At 41.3% G+C, this 21,935-nt stretch overlaps 2 protein-coding genes across 2 annotated transcripts; both read left to right on the top strand.

Moving 5' to 3' along the window:
• The first annotated feature begins 5,466 nt into the window (after nt 1–5,466).
• Nucleotides 5,467–10,349, top strand: LOC135507429 (uncharacterized). The gene is made up of 5 exons (XM_064926970.1): nt 5,467–5,667; nt 6,780–7,070; nt 7,198–7,452; nt 7,727–7,881; nt 7,977–10,349. Exons 1-5 carry the CDS (start codon nt 5,514–5,516, stop codon nt 8,067–8,069), a joined length of 948 nt encoding a protein of 315 aa, XP_064783042.1. The 5' UTR covers nt 5,467–5,513; the 3' UTR covers nt 8,070–10,349.
• A 7,178-nt stretch (nt 10,350–17,527) lies between these two features.
• On the top strand, nt 17,528–21,516 carry LOC135507428 (CD48 antigen-like). Its single transcript, XM_064926969.1, has 5 exons — nt 17,528–17,692; nt 17,791–18,087; nt 18,196–18,450; nt 20,695–20,855; nt 20,951–21,516. Exons 1-5 carry the CDS (start codon nt 17,644–17,646, stop codon nt 21,113–21,115), a joined length of 927 nt encoding a protein of 308 aa, XP_064783041.1. The 5' UTR covers nt 17,528–17,643; the 3' UTR covers nt 21,116–21,516.
• Nucleotides 21,517–21,935: the final 419 nt, after the last annotated feature.

Raw genomic sequence — 21,935 nt, 5'->3', positions numbered from 1 at the left:
ATAGCTACTGTTTACAGGCCTCCTGGGCCATATACAGCGTTCCTCATTGAGTTCCCTGAATTCCTATCGGACCTTGTAGTCATAGCAGATAATATTCTCATCTTTGGTGACTTTAATATTCACATGGAAAAGTCCACAGACCCACTCCAAAAGGCTTTCGGAGCCATCATCGACTCAGTGGGTTTTGTCCAACATGTCTCTGGACCTACTCACTGTCACAGTCATACTCTGGACCTAGTTTTGTCCCATGGAATAAATGTTGTGGATCTTAATGTTTTTCCTCATAATCCTGGACTATCGGACCACCATTTTATTACGTTTGCAATTGCAACAAATAATCTGCTCAGACCCCAACCAAGGAACATCAAAAGTCGTGTTATAAATTCACAGACAACACAAAGATTCCTTGATGTCCTTCCAGATTGCTCTGTCTACCCAAGGACGGCAGAGGACAAAAATCAGTTAACCACCTAACTGAGGAACTCAATTTAACCTTGCGCAATACCCAAGATGCAGTTGTACCCCTAAAAACTAAAAACATTTATCATAAGAAACTAGCTACCTGGTATACAGAAAATACCCGAGCTCTGAAGCAAGCTTCCGGAAAATTGGAACGGAAATGGCGCCACACCAAACTGGAAGTCTTCCTACTAGCTTGGAAAGACAGTACCGTGCGGTATCGAAGAGCCCTTACTGCTGCTACACCAAACTGGAAGTTTTCCTACTAGCTTGGAAAGACAGTACCGTGCGGTATCGAAGAGCCCTTACTGCTGCTACACCAAACTGGAAGTCTTCCTACTAGCTTGGAAAGACAGTACCGTGCGGTATCGAAGAGCCCTTACTGCTGCTACACCAAACTGGAAGTCTTCCGACTAGCTTGGAAAGACAGTACCGTGCGGTATCGAAGAGCCCTTACTGCTGCTACACCAAACTGGAAGTCTTCCTACTAGCTTGGAAAGACAGTACCGTGCGGTATCGAAGAGCCCTTACTGCTGCTACACCAAACTGGAAGTCTTCCGACTAGCTTGGAAAGACAGTACCGTGCAGTATCGAAGAGCCCTTACCGCTGCTCGATCATCCTATTTTTCCAACTTAATTGAGAAAAATAAGAACAATCCGAAATTCCTTTTTGATACTGTCGCAAAGCTAACTAAAAAGTAGCATTCCCAGGAGAGGATGGTTTTCACTTCAACAGTAATAACTTCATGAACTTCTTTGAGGAAAGGATCATGATTATTAGAAATCAGATTACAGACTCCTCTTTAAATCTGCGTATTCCTTCAAAGCTCAGTTGTCCTGAGTCTGCACAACTCTGCCAGGACCTAGGATCAAGAGAGACACTCAAGTGTTTTAGTACTATATCACTTGACACAATGATGAAAATAATCATGGCCTCGAAACATTCAAGCTGCATACTGGACCCTATTCCAACTAAACTACTGAAAGAGCTGCTTCCTGTGCTTGGACCTCCTATGTTGAACATAATAAACGGCTCTCTATCCACCGGATGTGTACCAAACTCACTAAAAGTGGCAGTAATAAAGCCTCTCTTGAAAAAGCCAAACCTTGACCCAGAAAATATAAAAAACTATCGGCCTATATCGAATCTTCCATTCCTCTAAAATTTTTTAGAAAAGGCTGTTGCGCGGCAACTCACTGCCTTCCTGAAGACAAACAATGTATACGAAATGCTTCAGTCGGGTTTTAGACACCATCATAGCACTGAGACTGCACTTGTGAAGGTGGTAAATGACCTTTTAATGGCATCAGACCAAGGCTCTGCATCTGTCTTCCTGCCCCTAGACCGTAGTGCTGCTTTTGATACCATCGATCACCACATTATTTTGAGAGATTGGAAACCCAAATTGGTCTACACAGACAAGTTCTGATATCGGAACGATATCAGTTTGTCTCTGTGAATGGTTTGTCCTCTGACAAATCAACTGTGAATTTCGGTGTTCCTCAAGGTTCCGTTTTAGGACCACTATTGTTTTCACTATATATTTTACCTCTTAGGGATGTCATTCGAAAACATAATGTTAACTTTCACTGCTATGCGGATGACACACAGCTGTACATTTCAATGAAACATGGTGAAGCCCCAAAATTGCCCTCGCTAGAAGCATGTGTTTCAGACATAAGGAAGTGGATGGCTGCAAACGTTCTACTTTTAAACTCAGACAAAACAGAGATGCTTGTTCTCGGTCCCAAGAAACAATGAGATCTTCTGTTGAATCTGACAATTAATCTTAATGGTTGTACAGTCGTCTCAAATAAAACTGTGAAGGACCTCGGCATTACTCTGGACCCCGATCTCTCTTTTGAAGAACATATCAAGACTGTTTCAAGGGCAGTTTTTTCCATTTACGTAACATTGCAAAAATCAGAAACTTTTTGTCCAAAAAGGATGCAGAAAAATTAATCCATGCATTTGTCACTTCTAGGTTAGACTACTGCAATGCTCTACTTTCCGGCTACCCGGATAAAGCACTAAATAAACTTCAGTTAGTGCTAAATATGACTGCTAGAATCCTGACTAGAACCCCAAATTTTGATTATATTACTCCAGTGCTAGCCTCCCTACACTGGCTTCCTGTCAAGGCAAGGGCTGATTTCAAGGTTTTACTGCTAACCTACAAAGCATTACATGGGCTTGCTCCTACCTATCTCTCTGATTTGGTCCTTCCGTACATACCTACACGTACGCTACGGTCACAAGACGCAGGCCTCCTAATTGTCCATAGAATTTCTAAGCAAACAGCTGGAGGCAGGGCTTTCTCCTATAGAGCTCCATTTTTATGGAATGGTCTGCCTACCCATGTGAGAGACCAGTGGCGTGCCATGGGCCTGGGCCTTCAGTGAGGTCCTACACAGTCCCACTTGAATTAATCCACCTCTTATTACCATCATTATGATGCCATGGCTCTAGACACTATACATTTAGACAGAAACGCAGTATAACCAGGCGTTGTGTCACCTTGAAATTGACATTTTTATTCAGAGAATTGCAGGGGAAGAATAGAATGCAGTACAGTTCAACTAATAGGCAAGAACATAGTCCAGTGCAACAGAGTTATATTAATATTCTTCTTCTATCCATTTCTGGTCCACAAACTTTGAGCTTTAAGTCCCAAAAAAATAAAAATAGAAGAGCCTTTGGTTGTGCATAGTGTAGTGTATGGTGTTGCCAGGGAACAGCACCCTCTTAGAAGAGCATTTGGTTGTGCATAGTGTAGTGTCTGGTGTTGCCAGGGAACAGCACCCTCTTAGAAGAGCCTTTGGTTGTGCATAGTGTAGTGTCTGGTGTTGCCAGGGAACAGCACCCTCTTAGAAGAGCCTTTGGTTGTGCATAGTGTAGTGTCTGGTGTTGCCAGGGAACAGCACCCTCTTAGAAGAGCCTTTGGTTGTGCATAGTGTAGTGTCTGGTGTTGCCAGGGAACAGCATCCTCTTAGAAGAGCATTTGGTTGTGCATAGTGTAGTCTATGGTGTTGCCAGGGAACAGCACCCTCTTAGAAGAGCCTTTGGTTGTGCATAGTGTAGTCTATGGTGTTGCCAGGGAACAGCATCCTCTTAGAAGAGCATTTGGTTGTGCATAGTGTAGTCTATGGTGTTGCCAGGGAACAGCACCCTCTTAGAAGAGCCTTTGGTTGTGCATAGTGTAGTCTATGGTGTTGCCAGGGAACAGCATCCTCTTAGAAGAGCATTTGGTTGTGCATAGTGTAGTGTCTGGTGTTGCCAGGGAACAGCACCCTCTTAGAAGAGCCTTTGGTTGTGCATAGTGTAGTGTCTGGTGTTGCCAGGGAACAGCATCCTCTTAGAAGAGCATTTGGTTGTGCATAGTGTAGTCTATGGTGTTGCCAGGGAACAGCACCCTCTTAGAAGAGCCTTTGGTTGTGTATAGTGTAGTCTATGGTGTTGCCAGGGAACAGTATCCTCTTAGAAGAGCATTTGGTTGTGCATAGTGTAGTGTCTGATGTTGCCAGGGAACAGCACCCTCTTAGAAGAGCCTTTGGTTGTGCATAGTGTAGTGTCTGGTGTTGCCAGGGAACAGCACACTCTTAGAAGAGCCTTTAGTTGTGCATAGTGTAGTCTATGGTGTTGCCAGGGAACAGCACCCTCTTAGAAGAGCCTTTGGTTGTGCATAGTGTAGTGTCTGGTGTTGCCAGGGAACAGTATCCTCTTAGAAGAGCATTTGGTTGTGCATAGTGTAGTGTCTGGTGTTGCCAGGGAACAGCACCCTCTTAGAAGAAGTAGAAGCTGAAGATCTCCTGGATTGCCTCCCTTTGCTGCGTTGTTGGACCCCACCCTGGAAACTTCCTGCAGAGCAGCAGACTTCTCCTCTGGCACACGGCGGTGAGCTACATATCCCCTCCTGGTCCTCGTGTCCATCCTCATGAAGTTATGCAGGACACTGGTAGCCTTCACACACCTGAATTCCTCCAGGAGGCAGTCCCAGAAGGCTCTGGTCAGAGCCCGACACGGGAACTGTAGGCAATCATTTTGAAAGAATCTCCAGTTACAAGGTATCTGTAGGGATATGGAAGATAATGTCATTATTAGACAACACCAGATCATTGTGGATTACTAAAGTATAAAATCCCTGATAACAAATCATGATAACATTGGATTGATGGATGCATGTGCACACGTATGTGTAGCATGTGACAACAGCAGGATCATATCACGTATAGCATCACAAATAAATACATACATGATAAATTTTACTACATGACGTCACATCACAATCAGAACGATTGGAAACTAATTACATTTTTTATATATAGAGATTTTATTTTTTCATTAACTTTTCATTTCATTCATTTTTTAAAGGTACAGAACTGCAAAAGAAATTGCCACACTAACAAAACTGATTTCAGGTGTGTAGGGAGTTAATAGTAATAGTAATAGTTAATTGGGTGGAGGATGAAAGTCAAGGAAAGCTTGACTGTATGTGGCAAATAGAGGGTGCTGCTATTGTAACAGTTTTGCTTCCGTCCATCTCCTCGCCCCTACCTGCACCTGTTCACTTTACACACGGAGCATTAAAAATATCGCGTTTTGACCGCGTACTTTGAGGCCAAAACGGCGTTCCATACAGAACTACCTCGTCCCCATACCACTCCTCCTCCTGTATGTCCTGCTCGCCCATCAGGAGGTTTCCACAGAAGCTCCCTTGTCTTCCCCTGGATCACCCAGGGTGCCGGTGAGGGCTGGCAGAACATCCAAAATAGAAAAAGCAAGGAAATGTATAAACAATGTGCTTATCACATTTGAGCAATAAAAGGCAAACTGCATTTGCATTTTAATCGGGCATGGAATTATTGTAGTTGCCTATTTTAAATGGTTGGTGTTGAGCTAGTTGCCATGCCATGCCCTGCCCAGTTGAGTCTATTGGAGTTGTCTTTCAGGGGTTGGCGTCAGTTAAACTGCAGTACAACCAGTCTCTAGTTAATGTTACGTGGGAAGCCTGCCGGCCAGCGGAACGCCACGACAACACGATGATGCCCCGTCCATGTCGCAACGGGAACGAGGAAACCGATATTTCATGACTTGCTATCTGGACGTAATTATGCCAGTTAGCAAGTCGGACATTGCCGTGTTCATTTCCAAAAGTAACATGAGTATTCTGGGGTTTCTTCTCGTTCTATTGCTAAGTATCAACACAGGTAACATTCATTATATTATCTATATTTATTGTGTGGAGGAATCTCTTTTGATTTTGGACTTGAACTCTAGAAATAATACTTTTAAACTGTAGAATGTAAACTTTGTGCACATAAAATGGGTATTTGGAAAATGTTTGATTTTAGGCAGCAAATTACTTACTGATTTAATGTTTACTTTTGTATATTATCTACCTCACTTGCTTTGGCAATGTTAACATCTGTTTCCCATGAATTGAGACAAAAGGTGAGTAAAAAACACACTAAATATGTTTAGAACTACAAATGAACTTTCTTCTGTCGATTCTGGGTTTTATAATGTCACAATTCCAACCCTCCTCCTTTATCCGGGCTTGGGACCGGCAAAAGTGACTAGAAAAAGTCGCTAGATTTGTCGCTAGTCGCTTTTTTGAAAGAGTGTCGCGAGAGGGCTCTGAATACTCGCTAAATATAAGTTGGCAACACTGCCCACATTAGCTAAACATGAATATACTGTAACTTACCACACTGCATATGCGTGTATTACTAGCACAGATGTAAACATAATCAGATAAGAGAGATCGGTTCCCAATTTAGCTTTAACGTTAAGGTCTAGCGTTAACTTACACAGCGACGACTGGGGCAGAACGACAGATGTTTATCTTGTCAGCCCGGGGATTTGATGTCGTTTACTACAGCCAAACGCTGTCACACACAAGGCTACATGCCTCTCCGGAAACTACTTTGGCCGAGAACCAACCAAGTAAGTCTTGTTCAGGCATGATTCTGAAGAGGTGGTTTGAAGTCGCAGTGATATATATTAAGCCGCATTATTCCGCGACTGGGCTGTGACAGAAGAAGAGAAACTTTATCTCTCATTTTCAAAAGGAATATGAATATTCTGGAGTTTCTTCTCATTTTATGGCTATGCATCACCATAGGTAACCTATTCATTACATTGTGTGGAGACATCTCTTTTGATATTGGAATTAAACTGTAGAATGTAAACTTTGTGCACATAAAATGGGTAATTGGAAAAGTTATTTTTTATAGGCAGCAAATGATTTACGGATTTAATGTGTACATTAATGACTGTCAGTGAAATGCTAAATGTGATCTTGGTCCTCTCTCAATAGGAATCAGGGCAGAACCAACAGTGGACCAGTATGGGTTGAAGGGGGATTCAATATGTCTGGCTGTTGCAGAACCTCCTGAGATGATCAACGGACTTCAATGGAGGAAGGACAATGATGTAATATTTGGAGACAAAGAGATCTCTCCTAAATACAAGGAGAAGGTGGACTATAACAATGATAACCATTCTCTGTGTATTAAGAATCTAATGGAAACTGACAGTGGAATTTACATGGTAAACTACAGGAAACATTGGAAACAATCAACTACTACATATAGACTGTTAGTGGAGGGTGAGTTTTCTAAGGCTTCAGTTCTGGTCATTTGCTGTACATTTAATGTTTCTGATCAGGTTCAATAATGAATGTTGAACTAATAATGATCTGTCTTTTCTTTGGTCCTTAAAACTGTCTCTTATAGATCATGTTCCCAAACCAGTCATGGATGTCACATCTCTCTTCAACACAAGTGTGGGACTCTGTGACGTCACAGTGAACTGTTCAGTTAAAGATGGCTGGATGTTGTCTGTCTGTGACAGAGGTCAGTGTACACTGTCACAACAGTGTCCGTCACTAACCGGTGGTAACATGACCATCTGCGTATTGACTGGAAGGATCCAATGCACCAGCAGCAACCACGTCAACACACAGACCATCTCTCAACCCATGGAGGACTGTAAGTACCATTTAGCCTCCACCTTCACTGTGTACCTCTATCACTGTTTAATAACCTACTGATAATATCATGTGAATTCAAGTTAGGTCAAAGTTTTGACATCATTATTGTAATTCTTCTCTAGTTAAGATTGGAATAATTCTGCCTGAAACTATCATTGTATGAACACTGTTCTTAATCTCGTGTGTGTGTGTGTGTGTGTGTGTGTGTGTGTGTGTGTGTGTGTGTGTGTGTGTGTGTGTGTGTGTGTGTGTGTGTGTGTGTGTGAACTCAGGTAGTGGTAATGTGAAAGCCTCAGTGTTACCAGTTGGCACCATTGTGGGTTGTGTTACTGGTATATTACTCCTAGTTGCTGTGTTACTTGGTGTTGGATACATCAAACATACCAGAAGACAGAAAATCCCTAAAGGACCAAGTCCACTAGAAGAGGTACCTGCTCTGTCATTCATTAATCTATGCATTATACTGGACAATAGTTTTAAATAACAATCATTTCAATGTTGTAATGTTTCATATCCAAACAGGTCATTGTTCCAAGAGTTTACAACTCAGTGAAGACCTCACCAGGGAGAGAAGAACCACAGCATCTCCTTACCAGAACCACAGCCCTCTTCTGACAAGAACCACATCACTCTACTGACCAGAACCACAACCCTCTCCTGTCCAGAACCACAGCCTTCTCCTGTGCAGAACCACACCACTCTCCTGACCAGAACCACAGCCCTCTTCTGACAAGAACCACATCACTCTACTGACCAGAACCACAACCCTCTCCTGTCCAGAACCACACCACTCTCCTGACCAGAACCACAGCCCTCTTCTGACAAGAACCACATCACTCTACTGACCAGAACCACAACCCTCTCCTGACCAGAACCACAGCACTCTCCTGACCAGAACCATAGCACTCTCCTGACCAGAACCACAGCACTCTCCTGACCAGAACCACAACACTCTCCTGTCCAGAACCACACCACTCTCCTGTCCAGAACCACACCACTCTCCTGCCCAGAATCACATCACTCTCCAGAGATACAGACAGTCTACTTCACTGAGAAGAACCAGCACCAGCAGAACACCTCCAAGTTGAAACAGGAAGCGCTTCTCCAGACATTAGACCAAAAGAACAGAATAACTGCCTCTGAACTGCATCATCTCATTGAGTCACTGAGTTACATCAGTTCTTGACCTTGTACAGAAACCACGGGACATTGCACCACCTAGTGGACATCAATAATACCAACAGAGTAAACCTCATGGCTTCATTCATCAACATGTGTCTAGATTCATCAACATGTTGGGAAGTTGTTTTAGACCAAGATATTTATATGTTCTAGTATGTGTTATTACTATACCACAAAGCACACGCTTTTCCAGATGTGTCCAATCCTAAATGAACCCCTGGCTCAGGTTTACACCACATTGATTGTAGGATCAGATAGGTGTACCTGTCAGCAGTAACATGGCATTAGTTCCACCTACCCATCAATGTTGTGTATATGAGAGGGCAGACTTGACCTCATTAGGCCACGTAGATGGATTCTTTAACACATTTTATCTGTCAAGCCATCAAAGTCGTACGTCTTTTTTAAAAGAATTTGTTCCTAACTGACCTGCCAAGTTAAATAAAGGTTAAATTATAAAAATAGATATATAACTGGGACACAAGTATTTATAATCTCTAACAATAACCTGATACTTTTTACTCTGCCTTGTCCTTCCTCTGAGTTTGGAAGACACTGTTAGCTACACTACTTGACCAAAAGTATGTTGTTATGCTGTTCAAATATCTCATTCCAAAATCATGGGCATTAACATGGAGTTGGTCCTCCCTTTGCTGCTTTAACAGCCTCCTCTCTTCTGGGAAGGCTTTCCACTAGATGTTGGAACATTGCTGCAGGGACTTGCTCCCATTCAGCCACAAGAGCATTAGTGAGGTCAGGCACTGTTGAGCGATTAGGCCTGGCTCGCAGGTGTTCGAAGGGGTTGAGGTCAGGGTTCTCTGCAGGCCAGTCAAGTTCTTCCACACCTATCTCGACAAACCATTTCTGTATGGAACTCGCTTTGTTTACGGGGGGATTTTCATGCTGAAACAGGAAAGGGCCTTCCTCAGAACTGTTGCCATAAAGTTGGAAGCACAGAATTGTCTAGAATGTAATTGTATGATGTAGCGTTAAGATTTCCCTTCACTGGAACTAAGGGGCCGAGCCTGAACCATACAAAACAGCCCCAGACCATTATTTATCCTCCACCAAACTTTACAGTTGGCACTATGCATTGGGGCAGGTAGTGTTCACTTTGCAACCGCCAAACCTAGATTCGTTTGTCAGACTGCCAGATGGTGAAGCGTGAATCCTCACTCCAGGGAACGCTTTTCCAGAGTCCAATGGAGGCGAGCTTTACACCACCGACCATTGGCATTGCTCATGGTGATTTTAGGCTTGGGTGTGGCTGCTCGGCCATGGAAACCTATTTCATAAAGGTCCCAACCAACAGTTCTTGTGCTTACGTTTCTTCTAAAGGGGCAGTTTGGAACTTGGTAGGGAGTGTTGCAACCGAGGACAGATTATTTTTATGGGCTAAATTTGACAAAATTACTCATCCTATGACGGTGCCACGTTGAAAGTCACTGAGCTCTTCAGTAAGCCCATTCTACTGACAATGTTTGTCTATGGAGATTGCATGGCTGTGTGCTCAATTGTATACACCTGTCACGGTGTTGCTGAAATAGCTGAATCCACTCATTTGAAGGGGTGTCCACATACTTGTGTGTATATAGTGTATGTTTCAATGTACCAGTTGACTAGGAATTTACCTGACCTCTGAACCTTTCATTGTGATGAAATGTAAGTTTACAATAACTATGTGATACATCCACCCCTGAACTGGGTTATGGTTGAATGTACATGAAAACTGTGAAATAAACAAATACATATACATCTTTAAAAGTCATATTTGACCAGTAGATGTCAGCACATGTTCAGAAACATGTCAGTGGAGGGAGGGAGCAGCACTTGAAATCAGTGGTTCCCAAAGTGGGGTCTGTGGCCAGATCAAAAAATAATATTACAAGCAACAACAGATTAAACACATTTGACCGAGTGGTGTGTGGAAGAAGTTTAGAGGGTGCAATACAATATTATTAATCTACAATACACACTAACATGAACAACAGGGTCTGGTAGACCAGCTGTATTATCCATCTTAGATGAACAACAGGGTCTGGTAGACCAGCTGTATTATCCATCTTAGATGAACAACAGGGTCTGGTAGACCAGCTGTATTATCCATCTTAGATGAACAACAGGGTCTGGTAGACCAGCTGTATTATCCATCTTAGATGAACAACAGGGTCTGGTAGACCAGCTGTATAATCCATCTTAGATGAACAACAGGGTCTGGTAGACCAGACCATCCATCTTAGATGAACAACAGGGTATCCATCTTAGATGAACAACAGGGTCTGGTAGACCAGCTGTATTATCCATCTTAGATGAACAACAGGGTCTGGTAGACCAGCTGTATTATCCATCTTAGATGAACAACAGGGTCTGGTTGTCTAACAGGGATCCACACTACTCCATCAAGAATCCAGTTTTCAACTAAATGTTTATTGTATTCCCCCAAAATATTGTTGTGAGCATCTGGTGCATTTGGTTACATGTTAAAGGCTGAAGCTGCAACGCTACATTGAATCCACTGGAATACAGCACATTACCAGGACTGAAGCCTTAGAAAACTCACCCTCCACTAACAGTCTATATGTAGTAGTTGATTGTTTCCAATGTTTCCTGTAGTTTACCATGTAAATTCCACTGTCAGTTTCCATTAGATTCTTAATACACAGAGAATGGTTATCATTGTTATAGTCCACCTTCTCCTTGTATTTAGGAGAGATCTCTTTGTCTCCAAATATTACATCATTGTCCTTCCTCCATTGAAGTCCGTTGATCATCTCAGGAGGTTCTGCAACAGCCAGACATATTGAATCCCCCTTCAACCCATACTGGTCCACTGTTGGTTCTGCCCTGATTCCTATTGAGAGAGGACCAAGATCACATTTAGCATTTCACTGACAGTCATTAATGTACAGTTGAAGTTGGAAGTTTACATACACTTAGGTTGGAGTCATTAAAACTTGTTTTTCAACCACTCCACACATTTCTTGTTAACAAACTATAGTTTTGGCAAGTCAGTTAGGACATCTACTTTGTGCATGACACAAGTCATTTGTCCAACAATTGTTTACAAACAGATTATTTCACTTATAATTCACTGCATCACAATTCTAGAGGATCAGAAGTTTACATACACTAAGTTGACTGTGCCTTCAAACAGCTTGGAAAATTCCAGAAAATGACGTCACGGCTTTAGAAGCTTCTGATAGGCTAACTGGCATCATTTGAGTCACTTGGAGGTGTACCTGTGGATGTATTTCAAGGCCTATCTTCAAACTCAGTTCCTCTTTGCTTGACATCACGGGAAAAGAAATCAGACCTCCACAAGTCTGGTCCAACGCCTGAAGGTACCATGTTCATATGTACAAACAATAGTACGCAAGTATAAACACCATGGGACCACACAGCTGTCATACCGCTCAGGAAGGAGACGCGTTCTGCCTCCTAGAGATGAACGTACTTTTGTGTGAAAAGTGCAAATCAATCCAGAACAACAGCAAATGACCTTGTGAAGAAGCTGGAGGAAACAGGTACAAAAGTTTCTATATCCACAGTAAAATGAGTCTTATATCACCATACCCTGAAAGGCCGCTCAGCAAGGAAGAAGCCACTGCTCCAAAACCGCTATAAAAAAGCCAGACTACGGTTTGCAACTGCACATGGAGACAAAGATTGTACATTTAGGAAAAATGTCCTCTGGTCTGATGAAACAAAAATAGAACTGGCCATAATGGCCATAATGGCCATAACGACCATCGTTATGTTTGGAGGAAAAAAGGGTGAGGCTTGCAAGCCAAAGAACACCATCCCAAATGTGAAGCACGGGGGTGGCAGCATCATGTTGTGGGGGTGCTTTGCTGCAAGAGGAACAGGTGCACCTCACAAAATGTATGGCATCATGAGGAAGAAAAATTATGTGGATATATTGAAGCAACATCTCAAGACATCAGTCAGGAAGTTAAAACATTGGTCGCAAATGGGTCTTCCAAATGGACAATGTTGTAGCAAAATGTTGTAGCAAAATGGCTTAAGGACAACAAAGTCAAGGTATTGGAGTGGCCATCACAAAGCCCTGACCTCATTCCTATAGAAAATGTGTGGGCAGAACTGAAAAATCATGTGCGAGCAAGGAGGCCTACAAACCTGACTCAGTTACACTAGCTCTGTCAGGAGGAATGGGCCAAAATTCACCCAACTTATTGTGGGAAGCTTGTGGAAGGCTACCTGAAACATTTGAGTTTAAAGGCAATGCTACCAAATACTATTTGAGTGTATGTAAACGTATGACCCACTGGGAATGTGATGAAAGAAATAAAAGCTGAAATAAATTGTTCTCTCTACTATTATTCTGACATTTCACATTCTTAAAATGAAGTGGTGATCCTTACTGACCTAATACAGGGAATTTTTACTAGGATTAAATGTCAGGAATTGTGAAAAACTGAGTATAAATGTACTTGGCTAAAGTTTATGTAAACTTCCGACTTCAACTGTACATATTGAGTCAGTACGTCATTTGCTGCCTGGAGTCAAAACTTTTCCATTTACCCATGTTATGTGTATACATTATTATTTCTAGAGTTCAAGTTCAAAATTAAAAGAGATTCCTCCATACAATATAATTAAAATAATGAATGTTACCTGTGTTGATAACTAGCTATAGAATGAGAAGAAACCCAAGAATATTCATATTCCTTTTGAAAATGAGAGATGAAATCTGCCTTCTTCTTTCAGAGGGCTGTAGCCTAATAATGCAGTGATTGTCTCATCTAACTCCTCCCCCAAACCACAAGGCCCCCAGGAAGTCTCAAAAGGGATGCAATCGCCCCACCACACTGAGACCACAGAGACCTCGAGTCTGATCATTATTTACATCAAATTAAAAAAAATAAAAAATCTAATTTCATTTGTCACATGCGCCGAATACAAAAGGTTTAGACTTTACAGCAGGTACGGGGAGTCAACATTTATTCAGGAACAGACAGGTCACGAAACAGCCTCCCACTGCCTCCGCAGTGGTTAAGGGCGCTTCGTCTCTCCCGAGTCCGTACGGGAGTTGTAGCGATGAGACAAGATAGTAGCTACTAAACAATTGGATACCACGAAAATTGGGGGGTAAAAAATTCTTTAAAAATTAATAAAATAAAAAAATAAAAAAAGACAGGTCCCAAACAGGAACAGCTACAGCACGCGGGTAAACAACGACAAAAGACAATTAATGCTGAAGCAGGGAACAGAGAGGTAAAGACAGAGGTGATTGAGTCCAATAATCTCTGATGCGTGTGACGTGGGGGAAGGCAGTTTTGCGTAATGATGGTGGTGCAATGATGGGGAGCTTGGCGCTCTCGAGTGCTGAGGGGAAGAGCGTGATCAGGCATGACAAGAGCAGCAGTAAAATAACAATAGTGAGGCTATATACAGGGGGTACCGGTACAGAGTCAATGTGCGGGGGCACCGGTTAGTCGAGGTAATTGAGGTAATATGTTATTAAAGTGACTATGCATAGATGAGGATCTGAGGACCCATGCCAAATCCTTTCAGTCTCCCGAGGGGGAATACATTTTGTCCTCTTCACAACTGTCTTGGTGTGCTTGGACCATGATAGATTGTTGGTGATGTGAACATCAAGGAACTTGAAGCTCTCAACTTGCTCCACTACAGCCCCGTCAATGAGAATGGAGGCATGTGGCCTCCCGGGTGGCGCAGTGGTTAAGGGCGCTGTATTGCAGTGCCAGCTGTGCCATCAGAGTCCCTGGGTTCGTGCCCAGGCTCTGTCGTAACCGGCCGCGACCGGGAGGTCTGTGGGGCAACGCACAATTGGCCTAGCATGGTTAGGGAGGGCTTAGTCAGTAGGGATGTCCATGTCTCATCGCGCACCAGCGACTCCTGTGGTGGGCCGGGCGCAGTGTGCGCCAGCCAAGGTTGCCAGGTGCACAGTGTATCCTCCAACACATTGGTGCGGCTGGCTTACGGGTTGGATGCATGCTGTGTTAAGAAGCAGTATGGCTGGTTGGGTTGTGTATTGGAGGATGCATGACTTTCAACCTTTGTCTCTCCCGAGTCCATACGGGAGATGTAGTGATGAGACAAGATAGTAGCTACTACAACAATTGGATACCACAAAATTGTGGAGAAAAAGGGGTAAAAAAAAGAGAGAATCCTCAGCTCAGTCCTCCTTTTCCTGTAGTCCACAATCATTTCCTTTGTCTTGTTCATGTTGAGGGAGAGGTTGTTGTCCTGGCACCACACGGCCAGGTCTCTGACCTCCTCCCTATAGGCTGTCTCGTTGTTGTCGGTGATCAGGCCTACCACTGTTGTGTCATCGGCAAAATTTTTCAGGCTAGGGGCCTTTTTTCTCAATTTCCACCTGACTGACATGCCCAAAGTAAACTGCCTGTTGCTCAGGCCCTGAAGCCAGGATATGCATATCATTGGTACCATTGGAAAGAAAACACTTTGTAAAAACGTTTGTAAAAATGTTAAAATCATGTATGAGACTATAACACAATAAATATGGTAGGAGAAAATCCAAAGAAAAACCAACCTGATTATTTGTTTTTGAGAGCCCATGCTCTTACAATGGAAAGTATAGGTAAATAATAAAATCTAGCTCCCAATATGCAATACCTATGGCTTCCACAGGTGTCAGCACTCTATGTTCAAGGTTTCAGGCTTGTTTCTTCCAAAACGAGTAAGAATAATGAGTTTTAGTACTAGGACACACTATTGGAAATTCGTGTATGTGAGCGGGATGAAGACAAGACTCACCTGCTAATATCGATTTCCTATTGAACATACTTCTTTCTGTATGAAATATTATAGTTTGATTACATTTTAGGGTATCTGAGGAGTCAATAGAAACGTATTTTGATTTGTTTTAACAAAGTTAGCGGTAGATTTTTGGATTGCTTTTTCTGCATGTTGAACAGGTGGATTACTCAAATCAATGGTGCCATCTAACAGACTTCTTGGGATTTAAAGAAGGATTTTATCTAACAAAACAACACTACATGTTGTAGCTGGGACCCTTTGGATGACAAATCAGAGGAAATGTTTTTAAATTAAGTGAATATTTAATCGCTATTTGTGAATTTATGAAACCTGTGCCCGTGGAAAAATATTTTGATGTGGGGCGCCGTCCTCATACAATCACATGGCATGCTTTCGCTGTAATGGCTACTGTAAATCAGAGAGTGCAGTTAGATTAACAAGAATTTACGCTTTCAACTGATATAAGACACTTGTATGTACATAAATGTTTAATATCCATACTTTTTATGATTATTTACTATAATTGTGTGCCCTCCAGTTTCACCGGAAGAATTAATGATGGTGTTGGAGTCATGCCTGGCCGTGCAGTCATGAATGAACAGGGAGTACAGGAGGGGCCTGAGCACGCACCCCTGAGGGGCCCCGTGTTGAGGATCAGCATGGCGGATGTGTTGTTACCTACCTTCACCACCTGGGGGCAGCCCGTCAGGAAGTCCAGAATCCAGTTGCAGAGGGAGGTGTTTAGTCCCAGGATCCTTAGTTTAGTGATGAGCTTTGAAGGGCACCATGGTGTTGAACGCTGAGCTGTAGTCAATGAACAGCCTTCTCACGTAGGTGTTTCTTCTGTTCTGGTGGGAAAAGGCAGTGTGGAGTGCAATAGAGATTGCATCATCTGTGGATCTGTTAGGGCGGTATGCAAATTGGAGTGGGTGTAGGGTTTCTGGGATAATGTATGAACGGAAGAACGAGAGAGAGAGAGGAGGTAACCAGCACCGTACACATCTGATATTAATGGTGAAACCGTTTCTATGGAAATATGGGCATAGTGCTTTCCCAAGCTGCCAAACAGCTCATTCATACAAACTTTCACCCTCCCATTATTACATTGGCGGAGACTCCACCCCTCACAGTGAGACGACTCCAATTTCTCGCCGCCCTCAAGGTTGAAAGTGATTCAAACTGGACCTGACATTGTGAATGTAATTGTAGGAGTTTTTCATTGTCATGCATGGATTATATCAATAGGTCATGAAGAGATGAACAGTTTGACATGTGTTTCTGTGTTGTATGTGGAATGGAATTCCCTTTTAGAGAGACTGGGTCGAATCCATCAGTTGAGCTGGCCGCTGATCCTCTCCTGTCTTCAAACTAAAATGTACGAATGTGATAATTAGATTACAGAATGTGATAATTAGATGACAGAATGTGATAGTTAGATTACAGAATGTGATAATTAGATGACAGGATGTGCGAGTTAGATTACAGAATGTGATAATTAGATGACAGAATGTGATAATTAGATGACAGAATGTGATAATTAGATGACAGAATGTGATAATTAGATGACAGAATGTGATAATTAGATGACAGAATGTGATAATTAGATTACAGAATGTGATAATTAGATGACAGGATGTGCGAGTTAGATTACAGAATGTGATAATTAGATGACAGAATGTGATAATTAGATGACAGAATGTGATAATTAGATGACAGAATGTGATAATTAGATGACAGAATGTGATAATTAGATGACAGAATGTGATAATTAGATGACAGAATGTGATAATTAGATGACAGAATGTGATAATTAGATGACAGAATGTGTGTGTGATGTTCCGGCAGAGACACATAAGGCCTATTACATTTAGTCACAGAATAATGGAGTCAGATTGATAAATACATTTAATTATTCAACATAATTCTAACTAACTACACTATTTCAGATGTTAACCTATTGAACAATGCTCAGTACAGTGTATCTGCAGATAACACATCACTAAGGACTTCCTTCCACCAAACCTTCACAGCACAAACTACCTAGTTTCTGATAAACCACAAGCTCTTCTATAGAAAATGCTTTGAGTGGGAAGGGGAGTTTAGTAAGCCACAGTCTATGTCCTACATTGACAGAGAGAGCACCTATTTACTTCCTGAAAGGCATACTAGTTGTAGTTTACCACCACACGGTCTCATCGTTTCGACAGACAGGAAGTCAAACTTAATCCATCAATATTTTGAAATGAAAACTCTGTTTCTGCTACACATCTGTTGGCTGGAAATCATCACAGGTATCTAAACTCTTCATAAGTTTGACATGTAATGAATTCTAGAGTTAAAGGAGGTATACCTGTTTGGTTTAAATGTGAACCTGTTCCTTTCTCTTTAGGAATCAGAGGGGAACCTTCAGTGGACCAGTATGGGTTGAAGGGGGGTTCAATATGTCTGGCTGTTGCAGAACCTCCTGAGATGATCAACGGACTTCAATGGAAGACAGACAGTGATATAATAGTTGATGATAAAGAGATCTCTCCTAAATACAAGGAAAAGGTGGATTATAACTCTGTGAACCATTCTCTGTGTATAAAGAATCTGTTGAACACAGACAGTAGAATGTACATAATAAGTGCAATTAACCAGAGAGACTGGACATATTCAACTATCACATACAGACTAAAGGTGCTGGGTGAGTTTTGTGCTGGTAGTTTTCTTTTTCTTTCATTTAATACAACTGTAGTCTCTAGACAACTCATGAATGTAGGTATCTCTTTCCCAACTCCATTGGTTCTTATAGATCATGGTCCCAAACCAGTCATGGATGTCACATCTCTCTTCAACACAAGTGTGGGACTCTGTGACGTCACAGTGAACTGTTCAGTTAAAGATGGCTGGATGTTGTCTGTCTGTGGCTGGGAACAGTGTACACTGTCACAACAGTTAATGTCTCTGTCTGAGGTCAACATCATCATCTCCAATGGGAACAGGACTATCCAATGCTCCAGCAGCAACCAGGTCAGCACACAGACCATCTCTCAACCCATGGAGTACTGTAAGTACCATTCTAGCGTTCATTTAAGGATCTACCCGTGAGGTTAGAAGCTGAACCTCATGTTGATATTGTACAGTCATTCTGTAATACCTCTGTAATTGTTTAATACTAAATGATGCGATATCATACATTGTAAAACTCTATCCACAGGATGTCAAAGTTCTATGCTTAGTATATTTATTTATTCAATGTTTTGACTAGGTCTTTTTTTGATGAATAACTTAATTACTACTTTCAACAACAACAAAAAATCCTAGTCAAAACGTTGGGTGTTGATAAACTGGCACTAAATAAATGAACATTCAAAGCATATAACGCTGATATCCTTTGTGTGCTTTTCCCTGTGGATATATTTTTTTTGGAATTAGATCCACAAACATCTATTTGGAATTATTTATTGTAATCTTGGCTGCAAGGACTTTTGTTTGAACGATATGATACATGTGTATCACATTCGGCCGTGATTGGGAGTCCCATAGGGTGGCACACTATTGGCCCAGCATCGTCCGGGTTTGGCCGGGGGTTAGGCCGTCATTGTAAATAAGAATTTGTTCTTAACCTCTATGGTATCGGTGTGTCCTCGCTGGACACTTGAACTAACGTGATTAGCATGACGTTGTAAGTAACAAGAGAACATTTCCCAGGACATAGACATGTCTTATATGGGCAGAAAGGTTCAATTATTGTTAATTTAACTGCACTGTTCATTTACAGTAGCTACATACCATGCTATTGTTTGAGGAGATTGCACAACAACAATACACTTTTATCACTGCAATTGGTTTGATACATTCACCTCTGAAGGTAAATAATGTACTTACATTCAGTAATCTTTCTCTGATTTGTCACCCTGAGGGTCCCAGAGATAAAATGCACCATAGTTTTGTTTGATACATTTTTATAATCAAATGTAGGAACTGGGTTCTACAGTTTGAACCTCTACAGTTTGAACCCACCCATCTAGATGTGTGAAGGTTAGTGTCTGTCGGGAAACTAATTATTCTTCATTTATGACATTCCTGTGAGTGTGCAAATGTATATTTTTTATTACCATATCATTTTTGTATGTTTTCCATAGTTACGTACTTGAAAATGTAACAATTGACCAATTCGGCACATTTGGGCAGACTTGATACAACACTTTGAACAGTAATGCAATGGTTCATTGCACATACACTGCTGCCATCTAGTGGCCAACATCAAAATTGCGACTAGACTCCTAAGTGATATAACGGTCTTTCTCTTGCATTTCAAAGAAGGAACAAAAAATAAAATATGAAATGCGTATTTAAAAAAAATTGTATTATCTTTTCCCAGATCTAATGTGTTATATTCTCCTACATTAGTTTCACATTTCCACAAACTTCAAAGTGCTTCCTTTCAAATTGTATCAAGAATATGCATATCCCTGCTTCAGGTCCTGAGCGACAGGCAGTTCGATTTGGGTATGTCATTTTAGGCGAAAATTAAAAACTGACTTGACTAGTAAAATAAAGGTTACATTTTTTTATTTTATTACATTTGTATTACATTTACCTGCCGTATAGTAATGCTGATTATTTTAAACAATGATAATCACATTAGACCAAATATATTGGTGTAGTATTGTATTGGTGATGTCTTGTCTTTTTGACTCTGAGAAGGTAACCCAGATTGTGTGTCACTTGGCAGTGGTGTAAAGTACTTAAGTAAAAAATAGTTTAAAGTACTACTTAAGTAGTTTTTTGGGGGTATCTGTCCTATACTTTACTATTTATATGTTTGATAATTTTTACTTTTACTTCACTACAATCCTAAAAAAAAACTATGTACTATTTACTCAATACATTTTCCTGACACCCAAAACTACTCGTTACATTTTGAACGCAGAGCAGGACAGGAAAATGATCCATTCACACACTTATGAAGAGAACATCACTTATCATCCTTACTGCCTCGGATCTGGTGGACTCACTAAACAAATAAGCATATGTTTAGTAAATTATGTCTGAGTGTTGGAGTGTACCCCTGGCTGGTTTGCTTAAAATGTTGAAAGTACTTTTACTTTTGGTACTTAATAAGTATATTTTAGCAATTACATTTACTATGATACTTAAGTATATTTAAAAACAAACACTTTTAAACTTCAACACAAGTAGTATTTTTCTGGGTGACTTTCACTTTTACTTTAGTCATTTTCTATTAAGGTATCTTTACTTTTATTAAATGTGTGACAATTGGGACTTTTTCCACCACTGATCTCAGGTATTGGTGAGAAGGAAGCCAAAGCTTCAGCATTATCAGTCAGGACCATTGCGGCCAATATTGTTCGATCAGTGATTGTCTGTGTTGGATTGGCAGTCACCATAATGGCCATGAACAAGATACAAAGATGGATATCCTCAAAAGGATATGACTCAACTCAGGTACTTCCTGTGAAATGGCTTTTTTCATTTTATTGTTTTACTTTGTAAGCTTTGTTGAATTAAGATTTGATGTTATTGTAATGTCTCATCTTTAGGAAGTCATCGTTGAAGTCGCTGACACCACAGTGAATGTTTCAGCAGAGGTGAGGCCAGAACCACTGGGCCCTCCTGAGGTAAAAATAAACACTTTACAGAAATGTGCAGACACCAGGACAGCAACACTGAATGGACTTCACCCAATTGACCAGCATTTTGTATGATAAGACTGTAATACCATGGGACAAATACTGAACATATTTAATTTAGTATTATCTGCAGTGTATCTGCTTAAAGGGAGAGCCATGTCGGGTCAACTTCCACAACAACTAAGAGCATTGTAGCATGAGGCTACAAAAGCACACCCTACACATGAACATATACTCTGTGAGTACAATGTCTTGCTCTGCGCTTATCTACAAATTCTGTGGTTCATTCTGCTGGTCGCGGTAACGTCATATCGCGAAGTCTCAGTTTATTGCAACTAGTGTTTTGGAATATTGAATATCACACTTCGGTTGTGTTTTTGGAATGCTGAATGTCGCATTTATTTGTGTTTTTGGAATGGTGAATGTCAAACTTATTAAGTTCTTGTTTTTACCCCCAAAAATGAATAAATTATGAATTGAATCAATGAACTGAAATAAATGATTAATTGAACCATCACTGTTCAAATTCAAGATTACACAGTCAATACAATGCGTTGTGGAATTGCTCCACATCCTGTCTAATTAAAAATAGTACCTGTTTCTGAACTTGACCTTGTGGTTAAGGCTGCTGCCTTGGTACATGTAGATTTTCCCTGCCTGTGTTGGTACGAGTCCTGGCATCTACCGGACCTACTCTGTACCTCCTTCTCTCGGTCTCCCCTTCATTTTACATGTGTCTCTGTCATTGAAAAACAATCAAATACTTTCTGTAAAATACAGGAGAGGTGTAACGGCATTCTTAGTCCTCTTCTGAGGAGGAGTAGCAGCGAGAAGGATCGGAGGACCAATGCGCAGCGTGGTAAGTGTCCATGACGTTTATTTTAAGACATAAACT

This window comes from Oncorhynchus masou, chromosome 21 (genome assembly GCF_036934945.1).
Source record: "Oncorhynchus masou masou isolate Uvic2021 chromosome 21, UVic_Omas_1.1, whole genome shotgun sequence".
NCBI lineage: Eukaryota > Metazoa > Chordata > Actinopteri > Salmoniformes > Salmonidae > Oncorhynchus > Oncorhynchus masou.
The sequence above is the reverse complement of the archived record's forward strand: the minus strand, read 5'-3'. Positions and strand labels throughout refer to the sequence as shown.

What these genes read in the sequence shown, in the direction of transcription:
- LOC135507429 (XM_064926970.1), top strand. Translation starts at nt 5,514, where the DNA reads ATGTCGCAACGGGAACGAGGAAACCGATATTTCATGACTTGCTATCTG. An exon ending in ATTGCTAAGTATCAACACAG is followed by an intron (nt 5,668 to 6,779) that starts GTAACATTCATT and finishes CTCTCTCAATAG; the next exon opens with GAATCAGGGCAGAACCAACA. An exon ending in CTCTCAACCCATGGAGGACT is followed by an intron (nt 7,453 to 7,726) that starts GTAAGTACCATT and finishes GTGTGAACTCAG; the next exon opens with GTAGTGGTAATGTGAAAGCC.
- LOC135507428 (XM_064926969.1), top strand. Translation starts at nt 17,644, where the DNA reads ATGAAAACTCTGTTTCTGCTACACATCTGTTGGCTGGAAATCATCACA. An exon ending in CTCTCAACCCATGGAGTACT is followed by an intron (nt 18,451 to 20,694) that starts GTAAGTACCATT and finishes CACTGATCTCAG; the next exon opens with GTATTGGTGAGAAGGAAGCC. An exon ending in AAGGATATGACTCAACTCAG is followed by an intron (nt 20,856 to 20,950) that starts GTACTTCCTGTG and finishes TCTCATCTTTAG; the next exon opens with GAAGTCATCGTTGAAGTCGC.